The following is a 14,062-nucleotide window of genomic DNA, read 5'->3' as shown; positions in this document are numbered from 1 at the left end:
TGTGTGTGTGGGAGGGGGAGGGGTGTAGGTGTACCTTCTTCCTCTTGGCGGTGGTGGCGACGCGGCGCGGGCGCAGCGGCTGGCGCGGGCGCGCGGCCGCCTCGCGCGCCGCCCGCCCGCGCACGGAGTGTGTGTGTGGGAGGGGGAGGGGTGTAGGTGTACCTTCTTCCTCTTGGCGGTGGTGGCGACGCGGCGCGGGCGCAGCGGCTGGCGCGGGCGCGCGGCCGCCTCGCGCGCCGCCTCCAGCGTGAGCTCCCCGCGCCTCCCGCCGGCGCATGCGCGTTCGAACACCCTGCAAAAATAAACACACGTTACCATCGGGCGAAGGCGGCGACGATACTCATATCGGAAATAAACGACCAAGAAAACGACGGAGCGAACCATCATCATAATCTAAGGAGCTACTTAAGATACTTCATTATTTTATATCCGCTTCCCAGAAGTGGAGTACCGCAATCCGAACACAGAAACACACACCAGATCTGAGATCAGATACTCACATGAACGAAACTCCGGAAAACAGCTAAAACAATACTAACCTAAAGAAGCCATTGTAGGAGCCGGTCATGAGCCGCTGGTCGTCTCCGCTCCAGCAGCACTCGAACTTGTCGAAGATGCAGTCATTCTCGTACAGCGAGCAGAGCTTCGACCGCAGATACTCGTGCACCTACAAATTGAAAGACAATCGTACAATAAAATAAACCTAACAATTAATTTAAAACTTAAACCAAACGTATTAATTAATTTTTAAAACTAATTTCCTTCCCACATATCGTTAAATAAATAAAAATATAGAATAAACAAATAAAAGCAAGTATCAACCTATCTTCCTTATTATTTTAATCAATCAGAATCGATCCGAGAGAGAGAAAACTAAATCGATGGCTAAATAAAGCTTATAATTCACGTAAAAAAAGTACTTACTGGATATGTTTCTACTGGTTTTGTTTCCATTCTAAGATCCCATACTTTTAAACCTAAATAATCTCTTGACATCATATACCTGAAACAAATAAAATATTTTTTAATAAGGGAAAAAGCAGTGTAGAAAAATTAGGGGATGTTACAATTTGGTGCCGTGACCAGGATTTTACTTATTTTTAACGATTTTTATTTTATTCAAATCAAAAATCAAATCAAAAATATTTATTTGCATAAATAAGGGTACAATAGGTGGTATACAAAGTTTTCAGTCGCATTCCTTATTTTACCATAATATGGCGTACAAATATTCAATATGTTACCCCTAAGAGCTATATTCTGGCTATATGTACATACATGCATTCTTATAAGCTAAGTATATGGCACAATTTTACACAAAGTCAAAAAATAATAATTTAAAATGAAATTGATAATTAATGTCTTGCTTGGTAACATGTCTAATAAATATAAAATAAATAATTTCATAATCAATAAATACTTTATCAAATTATCATGCTTACAAATTACAATTTTCCAAAAACTCATCGATCGAATAATAGCAATTCTCAATTAAATATGTATATATTTTTTTTTTAATAAATTAAATGGCAGTTCCTTAAAACTATCAGTAAAACAATTAAATATTTGTATTGCCATTCCATATACATTCTTCTTAGGTAGAGAAAGATTTATTGTCGGCATGAAAAGTTTATTCCTATAAGCACCTCGTTTTGATGTCATAGTGATAGTTCTAAAGCAAGACGGGTTTTTCCTAACGAAAATACAAATTTCGTGTATGTACAGAGCGGGTAATGTTAATATTTTTTTACTTTTAAACAGTGGTCTACAGGGCTCTCTGAAGTCTGCTCCACACGCTGCCCTAATGCATTTCTTTTGGGCCTTAAAAATTATATCTGAGTCTACCGAATTTCCCCACATAATGATGCAATATCTTAATTGTGACGCAACATATCCATGATAGGCTGTCATAGCTGTAGATTCTGACACTACATTACGAATACGATGCAAGACATATACAAAACGATCTAATTTAATTCGTAAACTGTCAATATGAGCTTTCCAGTTGCAAAAGCAATCTATGGTCAATCCCAAAAATGCGGTTGACTTTACTTCCTCTATAGGGGAGTCCTGGTAGGTAATGTTCATCGGAATATGCTTACTTTTATATGTTTGGAATTGTACAATTTTTGTCTTACTAAGATTAATATTTAAATATTACTGTCAAGCCAATTTACTATATCTATTATTGCTTTATTAATGGTTTGCTCAAATGATTTGACATCGTCACATTTTACAAGTAGTGTGGTATCGTCTGCAAAGAGTAAACAACTATGCCCCATAGCCTTCGGGAGGTCATTTATGTACAGCAGGAACAGCAGTGGGCCTAATATACTGCCCTGTGGAACCCCATATAAGTTAGTTCTGTAGCTGGATCTATGGGTAACTTTATCTCTGCCAATAAAATTTGTAGTTTCCACACACTGTTTCCTGTCTTTGAGGTAACTATCTACCCACTCTAATGCAGGGCCTCTTACGCCATATCTATACAGCTTACTTAATAATAAGTCGTGTTTCACAAAATCAAATGCCTTACTCATGTCCAGTAATACCGCTACAATAGGAGTTTTACTGTCTAAACTTTCCATCACAGTTTTTATTAAGTGGAAACATGCTAAGCTTGTTGAACTATTTTTCCTAAAACCGAACTGATAATCATTTAAGATTTGGTGTTTAGTTATAAAATTTGATACCCTGTCGAACATAATTTTCTCCAAAATCTTTGAGATAACTGGTATCAGGGTGACAGGACGGTAATTATTTAAATCTGTTTTTGGCCCCTTTTTGTAAAGTGGTTTAACTATTGATAATTTTAACCGTTCAGGAAAAACTCCTTGCAAAAAAGATAGATTTATTATGTGACTAAGAGGCACTGATAATGAGATGGCACATAATTTTAGGACTTTAGTAGATATCCCATCGTACCCCGTGGCTTTTGTGTTGTTTAGCGCCTTTATTGCTCTGATTACATCTTCTGTACTTACTGAGTATAGGAATATGCTATCTCTACTTTGGTCAATAATATAACATTGTTTCGTCTGTTTTTGTATTCTATTAGTAATGTCAATAAAGAAATCGTTAAATTTCTCAGCTATACTTTTAGGATCGACTATTGCCTTACCATCAGATACAATTTGAGTGATTTCATTAGAATTGAGCTGAACGTCGCAGTTATTTTTTATTATTTGCCAAGATGCTCGACCTGCATTTTTAGAACATTTGATAAAGCGGTTATTTGATATTTGCCTGGCAGTGTAAAGGCATGTTTTTAAAAGCTTTGCGTACATTTTATATTTTCTTAGGTACTCAGTGTTTTCTTTGCATTTCATAGTCATCTTAAACATTTTCCTTTTATTTTTACAGGATATTTTTATGCCTTTGGTTAACCATTTGTTCAAAATAGGTTTATTTATTCTTTTCACTCTAATTAAAGGAAAACACAAATTGTAAAACAGAGTGACCAAGTCGTGAAATTTATTAAATGCTACATTAGTATCATTTTCGCAAAGAATTTCTGTAAATGTTAACGCCGACATACAATCTATAAACTTTCTCAAATTATCTTGACCGTAGTCCCTTATTGTTTCATACCACACTTGCGGCTTTCTCTTAACCATCTTTTTTACTTTTAATTGGCATGTTAACGTTTGACAAGTTTCGTGGTCAGACAAAGCTAAAAAATGAGTTTGAGGCAAACAATCTGATATATTGCTTGCAATTAAATCTATGCAGGATTTTTTTCTTGTCGGAGTAGTAACATGATTTTTTAAGTTATAATTAGACAGAGTACACACTAATTCCTTTTTGAAGTTAGTTTCTTTCAAATAGTCAATATTCCAGTCTCCGCAAATAACTGTGTGCTTGTGTTTTCTAGAGATTACTTTTTGTAATAGCTGATTAAGTAAATTAAAAAAGTTTTTAATATCTGATGTCGGCGTTCTGTAAATACATATTATAATTAAATTGTACATCGGAATTTCCAAACCACATGCCTCGAAGTCATATTTCTGAGACCATGAGTTGACATAGTTTAATGGTACAAATTCAATGTCAGTTTTTACAAGAATACATGTGCCTCCTCTCTTTTCTCCATCTCTACAGTAAGATGCAGCAACGTTATAATTGTTTAGTGTTAAATTAGCTATTGATCCAGCTTTTATGAAAGTTTCACTCATACATAACACGTCTATATTTCCTACGCACTTCTGTAAATCACAAATTGCAGTCTCTATAATATCCCTTTTACCTAGTATCCCGGCTATATTTTGGTGAAGAATAGTTATTTTTTGTACTTTATTCACGAAAGGAATGAGTTGCATCATTTTCCTCTAATAATTCCATATTAAGTGTTTCGACGTTTTCCATGAAACTTTTTAGGTTTTGGAAAATGGCTTTAAGCCCGAAATTTGTGACTTTTCCTGAGTGATAGGAAAACATATTGAAAGTCAGATCAAGGTTCGAATCGAAGAAGTGTGCGTACTTATGTGTACTTATGTCTTGATTAAGTAGTGTATTGAATAATTCTACTCGGTAATTGTATATCGGAGCCCCGCAAATGTAAGTTGGTGTGCATACAATTAAATTAGTGTGTGAGATTGTTGTTAACATTGTCCTTATCTCTTGTACGAGCGTCAAGTGATCGTAGTCTTCCCTAATTTTAAAATCTTCCTCACCAATTAAAATGAGGCAGAAATCTTGTCTCGAATAATCTTGAAGGGTTTCGGGCAAGATTTTCATAAGATTCCGAACCTTGCCGCCTGGGGTTGAGAAATGGAAACATTCCCATTTGTCGTAACATTGTAGCATCATATTTAATAATTTGTGGTTTTTTCGGCTGCTATTGGTGCTCACAATACATAGCTTACTATTAGTGGTATTATTTTCAGAAATTTGAATGCATTTTATTTGCAGAATTTTGAATGTACAATCTGTAGCTACATGTGTGATCCTGTAATTGGCTTTCCATCTCTTATTAATGTGGCATACTCTGTATAGATAGCTGTTGGATCTCCATAACATAAATAAATAAATAAATAAATTGAACTATTTTTATTAATTGCATGATCCAGTATCTCTTGTTGCGATAGTTGTGAGTCTGATGTCGAAATGTTACTATCATTATCACACGTGGCAGAAAGTTCCATCTGCTCCTGATTTTGGAGGTTTTGATTCGTTGATTTATGTATGATTTCCTCAGTCGTCTTCTGGTTCTCAACATGTTCCAATTTGTTCAGATCAACACCTTTTAATGTCCTATTAGACCTAGTACGTGGCGTGTTTATTTTTTTCGGACTTGTTGAACATATACGCGTAAGCTTCTTAATTGTTTGTTCGTGTTCTTCTATACGCTTCTTTAGCGCCCCATTTTGCAGAAGTAGTTCCTGGATCTCATTTTTAGACGAATGCAGCCTTATTTCTAAATTATTAATTTTGTTTTCATATTCCTTCAATGTTTCCTCATCGACAGCCCGAATATCGGAAGAGCTTCTATTCAAGTTATATTTTTCTGACGTCGTTGACTCAAAGGAAACATCTGATGAGAACTCCGTGTCCGAAGGCTCTTTTACCGTAAGGTGATCTTTATTTTGTATAGCTTTTCTCTTCACTACTTGGGATTTAGGAGGAGTAATATTGGCATCGGTTAAACCTCTAGATGTACTTGGTACATCGGTCTTGCTCGGTTTTGCAGGTTTCTTTGGCTTATTACAGTCCTTACACTTCCACTTAGTTTTATTTTCCATTAAATCGAATCGTTTGTGGCTGACACTAACACACGCTAAGTCATACATTTTTGAACAAGTCTGACACTTTAAATAATCTTTATTTGTAATGTTTTTCTCGCATTTGTTGCACATAAGTTTTTTCACCTTAGGAGGCATGCTGATTAATAAAGAAACAAAAATAACACAAAAAACCAAAAAATAAAAATGCAAAAAGTTTTTAACTCTCTGAGGATCGAACCCACGACTCCGCGAATACGCTGAGCGAAAACAACTCTTTATCCAACTGAGCTATCGTAACAATTACGTTAGGAGACGAAAATATGCATCAAGTGTAGCGTTCTCATTAACGTCATTATGTTGATCCACCCCGAATTTTACCGAAGTTAGCACTCGCACTCACGAACTATCGATGCGTAATCATCGTTTAAATAACGTAACGTTCACTTTTTGTTGTTTTTACTTATTTCTGCTTCATTTTTATAACTTTTAGTCATTTTATTATTACACTTAAATAGCTTAGTTCTTCAGCTAACGTCACGTAGTATTTTTAAGAGCGAAAAGTCACTTTTACACCACTTATAGAATTAATTTCTACGGAGCACTCAACAACATAACCGCCTTGCGCTAGCGTTGACGGACGACCTTTTATTTACGAAACTAAAAATGCTAGTCAACGTTCTATTTTCTTATTCTTCCACGTATCCGCATTCAATCATATTTCCTATAGTACTGATTACAAATGAATCTGCCAAAATTTCTTATCCATACTTAATATTATAAATGCCAAAGTGTGTCTGTCTGTCACTGATGACATGAATTGCCTGATCACTGATTGAAACTTATGCTCAAATTGAATGATTGCTATGCTATTACACTTTATTCAGGCGCTATGCTTACACTAGCTGCTGTTACTGATTTCACGCAGACGAAGTCGCGAGCAAAAGCTAGCATGATCAATAAATGCTGCTTTTCCCTCCAGATTTAATAGTCTTACACTCACCGTCCCGAGTTGCTGAGTTTGACATCGGAGATGGAGGAGATGATCTCCGAGAAGAAGGAACGCGCATGTGGGTCCTCCGGCTCCTCGAAGAGCTTGGCGTGGCGGTCGCACAGCGCCGCGGCTCGCATGTCGCACAGCCTTATTGTACCTGCACACAGTAATCAGTTATATAATAGATCAATTTTAGATTTACAAAAGCTTAATAACTATACATATCTGTTCGATAATTACTTACCCTTACTACTAGAATATACAAAGAGATTGCATTCAGTCGGATGAAACTCTGCCGCGGTGATCACCTGAAAAAAAAAGACAAACAATCGTTTAAAATCACTTGTCTAAGTGAACTTTAGGATTATATACCACCTGAACGGCTCGGGAGGTACTTTTACGTTTAGTATCATGTATAGTTTGGCCCAGGACTGTCTCATTTCAAACATTGAGTGAATCTTAGTCTTATGCTAGTACTAGCACCCAAAAGAAAGGGATGAGTATAGTTTTCTATGTCCAGTAAGAACATCCTGCAGAGTTGTTTGCCAGACTACATTCTTTCAAGGAAATCTTTTCAACCAATTCCGACCAATTGGCCATTTTGAAAGGTACGTGTCCTCGTGTTTCACTTTTCAATAGAAATTGTATAGTCTACCTCTGTAAGCTCCTCCATATTGGCAGGCTTGAAGTCCACAATGTTGAAGCTCTGGTCCGTGATCTCCAGGTGCCACAGTTTAAACCTCTTATAATATAGTGACTCTGGCTTGGCCATCCTGATATACCTAATATACCTATACATGACCACAGAATAAATAATAGTACTAGTTACAGAAGACTCACTGTCTAACAAAACGCGTCTGTCACGATCAGCACAGATATGGCCGCTAGGTGGCGGCAGCGCCACGATCGGCTTATGGCAAATCCCAAAATTGGGGTCGAACGGATGTACTTTTAGCTACCTGTAGCAAAGCGACGAAATCGCGGAGTGAGCCACGCCTGACATGACCCAGTGTGTTTCGTCTTCAATAGAAGTCTCCTACCTCTGTAAGCTCCTCCATATTGGCAGGCTTGATGTCCACAATGTTGAAGCTCTGGTCCGTGATCTCCAGGTACCACAGTTTAAACCTCTTATTTATTTATTGAATCAAGTTATATAATCAACTTATAATATAGTGACTCTCGCTTGGCCATCCTGAAATATACATGACCCCGTGTGTTTCTTCTTCAATAGAAATTGACAGTCTCCTACCTCTGTAAGCTCCTCCATATTGGCAGGCTTGATGTCCACAATGTTGAAACTCTGGTCCGTGATCTCCAGGTGCCACAGGTTGATGCGCAGGTCGTCCGCGGACAGGTATGTCTCCTGGTCAGAGTTGAGCGAGATCGAGTTTATGTGGTAGGTGTGCGCGTTCGCGAATATCCGCCTGTAACGCAAAAAAGGCATATTAGTACTAAGTTTACAACGTTCATTTGTATCCAGGCAAGTAGTCACTAATTTTTGTTGTTTGAATCTTGTAGCGATTATTTTCGTAAGTAGCTCGGAGCGCCCTCGTTCTACGCGCGTAATAATACGCATAAGTTTCTCTTACATTACGACGCCGTGTTGAGGCCTTAATTATTTAGTGGCCATGTGAGCTGTAGAGGTCTACAGCTACGAACCCCCGTGGCTCTGGTATTTAGAAAAAAATCCATAAACTGAATCGAAAAAAAAATCTATATCTGTAATTGAATAACCTGTTGACCAAATTTTACGAGTATCAATTACGAAATGCGTATCGTAGAGGAGAACAGCCCAACATACGAATGCATTTTTACCTATTCTAAAAAGGAGACCATTGCTAATACTCGCTAAAGAAATTTTACTAAAGCCTTTGTTATTGTAGACGTCCTAAAGTAAAGACTATATAACGCTGGTCACCTAAACTATGTTTTAGATGTAATTTTGAACCGTAATGTCACTTTTGCATATCATATTTCCAGCTCTCATTATGACTCTTATAAATGATATAGATGCATACGTTTACATAATACATCAGACGGTGTATGATTACATGACACCACCGCAATAAAAATCTAAATATACAATTGACGTCATACAGATGACTTAATTTGTGCATTAATGATAACAAAATATGCCTATATACAAATCAAGTTTGCCGCGTTTGTTTTGTAGATAAGACTGATATAAATTAATGAAATATTCATGCCAATTGTTATCGGCACTTGGAATGTTATTAAATATAAGTCATAAAAAAAATGATAACCACAATTGAGATAGGAATACCCCTTCTTTGTATCTTTTATTTGGACTGATCAGATTTGCGTAGCAGTTGGTAACAACCTTGTTATTGGTTCGGTTCAACCAATGTCCTCAACCCCAATTAGGTACAATTATATAACGTATATAATTCCAACCGGTACGAATGGAGGTCCAAGGGGGAGGCCTATGTTCAGCAGTGGACGTCTTATGGCTGAGATGATGATGATGATGATATAACGTATACTATCGTCGAAATTAAACTGACCATTCCTAAGCATTGCATTTGTAAATGTTTGTAGCGTACCTATATGTAGTATGTAAATTAATTTAATTTAATTTTTTTATTTGTAAATGTAATATGGGTCCTGAAACCTGAAATAAATGATTTTTTTTATTGCAATGAGACGTCTAAAAGGGTGTGTTACGTTAATTGCTATCAGTTATTCGCAATAATCCGAGAGTTGCTTTACAATACCAATACACAAGCTTATCAGCAGCAAATCTTAAATCCTCAAATTTGCGATTTTAGTTGCAGTCTCTTTGATACGGTTCATTTACAATGTCGGTGATTATCGCTCGATAAAGACGTGATAAAACCGGAAAAAACAGATTTTCCGACACTCAACAATATAAAAGTGCTTTATCTGATATTTGTGATAACGCGGCTTATAATTTACCGGGAGGACGCCTCGACCATGGGTTCCGCGGGGCGCCACGTGGGCACGCGGAGCTGCGTGATGCGCGACGGGTCCCGCGCGCGCCCGCTCTCCTCTCGCGTGTTGTACCCCGTCACGCGCTTGTCGCGCTCCGAGACCTGAAATATATCGGAATAAATACACAACCTTACATAAATCCACATTGATCCACATTAAGCTAATTGAGGTCAGAAATTCTTAGAATCGAAGTAGTTTACCGTTCTTAAGATCAAACTCGAGAATTTCTTCCACACTTACACGAGACAACAATTCAGAGTTTCGAGGATAAAGCATCTTAATTGTGGATACGGTTAATTTTACAGATCTAAAGCTGGAAATAGTACATTATTGTCGAGGCTCGGAAGTAGCTACTTGCAGGCTGAGGATTCGTTTTAAACGGACGACCTTGGGAGTCCGTTTAATTGAATCCGAAGCCAGCAAGTAGCCTTCCAGCCGAGTCATATATAGTGCTTTTCTCAAAAATGGTGCAAGAAATATAAATATCATAGAAATATTTTACAAAAGCAACGTTCTTCCGTATATATTTTCACAGAGAAAAGCCGTTGCCGCCTTTTTATTTTTTTAATAAAAAAATAGAAGTGTATTTTTCTGCCAAAAATACGCCAACCTATTTGAGACACCTAAATAGTCGCGGTACTAATCATCTGTTTGGCTGTTTATTGGGCCTGTGCCTTCATTTGATATGGCCATTTCAACTTTTAAAAAGTTTGGAACTCGACAAATAATGGAATTTGTATGCAACATTGCAGTCCCAAAATCGAGACTGCAATGTTTTAACTTTTTAATTTTTGACTAACCATAAACTACGCGCTTCGCGACTGATTTTTTAGACGGCAAAGTCGACCTTGCCGTCCATTTTTGAGAAAAATATAATAATAATATTGATAAGTAAAATAATGGCAGTTTTGGTAATATGCTTAATCAAATTAAATTACTTTGGAATCTTATTACCTTTTAAAGGTAAAAAGCAAGAACTAAGAAGAAGAACTAAAGAAAACTAGGAAGCTTCTTACAATTTGGTGCCGTGACCAGGATTCCCATATAAAAAAACATTAATTAACCGTATCTCATCTCTTTGCACCCCGGTTTACTAAACCCGGTTGCCCGGTTACCCGGTTGGTTATATATGTCGAATTTTAAGGGTCTTTATATTTAATGTAACCCATTGAACGCCACGCCTATCGTGAACGGCGCATCATTGTGAACCTTGTCGGAATGCACGAAGGTTGATATACGCTATAGTCGCGCGCGTTAATTGACATCTTTAGCGGTCAAAGAGTTTATTGGACAAAAGCAAATTTTGGGAAGGAAACTAGTTTCCTCACCTTCCATAGTTTAATAGTCTTGTCGTTAGTGGATAGTAGGAAATGAGCCTGGTTCTTGCGCTTGAGCCACCGGATCTTGTTGATCTTCTCCTCGATCTCCAGCGACTTGAGATAGTCGAACTCTGGCTCGTGCGACTGGAATGTTGAGTACACATTGTACTCTCCCTTCTTGGGCACGCACTGTTTTGATGCTGGGTCCCTCTGAAACAAAAGATAATACGACAATCAATATGGGTCTCTTCTGATTAATATTTTTCAAAACCAGTCATATAGTTTTGTATTAAAATGGCGGGAATTTGCTTCTTCAATTAGCATAGTTTTACGGGAACTTACGGATATATGTAGGCCTAGAACAGGAGCGACGCGAGAGTAGCTCGCTCGCGAAATAGATTACCCGTCTTTTTCTCACTGTAAGTATTAATTAGAGGGTCGCGTCGCTCTCATGCTAGGTCTAATTATGGATATTTTTATTGATCAATTTAAGACTTATACATGTGCTACTGTAAACTACACGGTATTTTCAAGCAGTCTTTTAGGCAAGGTGACTTTTTCACTCACGTGTGAATATATTTTGTCTGTAGTTATAAACGCCTTGGTTCACTGACCCCCATTAAAGTCACCTTGTCGGAGACATCGGGTACGATCTACGATTGTAACAACTGTGTAGCATGGAATTAGCTTCTTTTCCATACATTTTATTCAGAATATTAAAGCGGACGCTGAAAAGAAACATTTATTGTCAACTCAGATAAGAAAAAAAATTAAGAGTTGTCGTTAACCAATGTCCACTGTTAGAACAAACGAGTAAGTACATATGAGAAATACAATGAAAAGTGAATAATATGAAAGAGGTGTCAGGGTTGAAAGAAAGATATCCAAGATGTCGCCTACCTCTTCATGAAACAGGAGCGGTAAGTATGCAAACAACCAATTAAACCAAGTACGTCTGACATAAAACGCAATAAGATAACAATCAAGACCCCACTTAAGAGGGCATCTTATCATGAAATTATGGTCAGTCAGTTTTGCAATATCTGGTCTTTATACACTTTATAAACAATGGACGTAAACAAAAGAATCAAACATCCATGTTAAGCCGGCGCCTTTGAAACGGATTGAAAACGCAGATAAAATCGGAATGAACAATAAAACGTTTATGGCGCGCGTGGTGAATGCTAATTCGCGTTACTGGGTCGTCGGTGTCGCTGATCTGCGACAAAATGAAGGATTACAGGTGAGCTTAGGGTATGTCAGTCAAAGTGTCGTCTGCAAAATCTAGGGCTCAGTAATATACGCTTCGTGTTTATCGAGTGACAAGACAAAGAGCGCCTTTAGGGACGAATATTTATCAATTTTATAATTTATTTGTCGAACGAGATAAGATTATATAAATTATATTATAGAACAAAGCTAGGTATATTCTGTATCTTTGGGTATTTAAATAAAAGTAAACAAAATCTAGGGCAGGCGTGGCTCACTCCGCGATTTCGTCGCTTTGCTACAGGTAGCTAAAAGTACATCCGTTCGACCCCAATTTTGGGGATTGCCATAAGCCGCGCGTGGCGGTGTCGCCACCTAGCGGCCATATCTGATCGTGACAGACGCGTTTTGTTAGAGAGTGAGTCTTCTGTACCTAGTACTATTATTTATTCTGTGTCTAGGGTAAGATGAAAACATTACATGATCAAAAGGGTAGATGAAAACATTACATGATCAAATAATGTAGGAGTCAGGTCGTTCAGTGACTGATCTAGACGGTTTTGCATTTGATTGGATAGCCAATAAATATTATAACTACCTGAAAATGTACAAATTGTTTGATTACTTTTATTTAAATACTTTCCTAAAGATATAGACTATAAGTTTAGGGTGTGGCAGTCAAGAAGAGTAGTTGTTTTTTAGAGGAGGATACTTTTGCTTTTTTACACGACTGCCCAAACAAAAAGAGTGTATTGTTTTCAGCGTTCATGTTTGTATGTATGTGAGTTTCTTTATTCCACCATTTTATCTGGAGTTAGACAAAATCAAAATATGTTATTTGACTTCTTTGACCATTAAGTATAGATAGGTAAAGTAAGAGATATTCTCTTTAGATAAGATATTTTATGATTTGGTACTATGAGAGGCAAATCAGTACACAAATCTCTTGATAACTGAATTGTTAAGATTCGTGTCATCTAGAGTCAGACCGAGATAAGTCTGCAACGATTTTGATAGCACACGCAGTGCAAGTGTTATTTTAAACGCCACACTTCTATGACGTATAAACACTTGAACTACGTGTGCTACCAAAATCGTTACAGACAGTTCTCGGTCTAACACTATTTACTTCAGCGTTGATAACTATAAATACTATTTAGACTACGCTGGAATTAATTATTCCAAGGACTGATTCAGCTGGATAACATGCTAGAATTAGAATTGTAAGATCCCTTTTTAATTCCAGTTACCAAGCGTTACCAGTTAATATAGACGTACCATAAAATACGCGTCTTAGGTGCTCGCACGTTCATTTGACGACATTATTACACATTAACCAGTGAAACGCCGTATAAAGATATTGATCGCGTTAAGCTTGTTACCATAAACATGGATTTGTCGTAAATAACCTTTGCGATAATCTGATAAATACCTACTGAACAGGTGACGAATGTATGCGTGAAGTCAGTTCAGGTTCAGATAAGGACTGATAAGATTCCAAGACGTTTCTTACTAGTTCAACATGGCCAAGTTGAAAGATAAGAGAAGTAAGCAGACACCAGACAATGTAACGTACAAAATAATTATAAGGAAGGTAAATGTGGAGGAAATGCAGCTTGCGGCCTTCAATGCGATGGACCTCATGGACCGACCAAGTTAAAGCTCTCACCGGGTCACCTTTAAATATGTGCGTGCGGAATGCAATAGAGAAGCATGGCGGGAAACAACAACAAAGGCCGTACAACTTCGATGACCACGACTGCTCTGACAAGAGTATCCGATTAAGAAGAAGAAGAGAAATGTGGAGGAGACCAGTTTATAATATTGTTGTATGAGAAGACCGTCCT

At 37.4% G+C, this 14,062-nt stretch overlaps 1 protein-coding gene across 5 annotated transcripts in view; it reads right to left on the bottom strand.

The window, feature by feature from the left end:
* Nucleotides 1-14,062, bottom strand: part of LOC134675171 (protein phosphatase PP2A 55 kDa regulatory subunit) — a 228,153-nt gene that overhangs the window by 139,735 nt on the left and 74,356 nt on the right. For 4 of the 5 annotated variants that reach the window (XR_010099703.1, XM_063533361.1, XM_063533362.1 and 1 more), the window contains 8 exons: nt 11,016-11,216; nt 9,652-9,788; nt 7,964-8,138; nt 6,959-7,022; nt 6,724-6,871; nt 925-1,003; nt 540-667; nt 163-292 (listed from right to left, as the gene is read on the bottom strand). Coding sequence is in view for 4 of the 5 variants with exons in the window: in XM_063533361.1 (XP_063389431.1) it covers nt 163-292; nt 540-667; nt 925-1,003; nt 6,724-6,871; nt 6,959-7,022; nt 7,964-8,138; nt 9,652-9,788; nt 11,016-11,216 (1,062 nt within the window). In the remaining variant the exon portion in view is untranslated. The remainder of the gene's footprint in view (nt 1-162; nt 293-539; nt 668-924; nt 1,004-6,723; nt 6,872-6,958; nt 7,023-7,963; nt 8,139-9,651; nt 9,789-11,015; nt 11,217-14,062) is intronic. The other variant, XM_063533364.1, reaches the window with a different exon arrangement.

The sequence above is a fragment of the Cydia fagiglandana genome, chromosome 21, assembly GCF_963556715.1.
Source record: "Cydia fagiglandana chromosome 21, ilCydFagi1.1, whole genome shotgun sequence".
Classification (NCBI taxonomy): domain Eukaryota; kingdom Metazoa; phylum Arthropoda; class Insecta; order Lepidoptera; family Tortricidae; genus Cydia; species Cydia fagiglandana.
The sequence above is the reverse complement of the archived record's forward strand: the minus strand, read 5'-3'. Positions and strand labels throughout refer to the sequence as shown.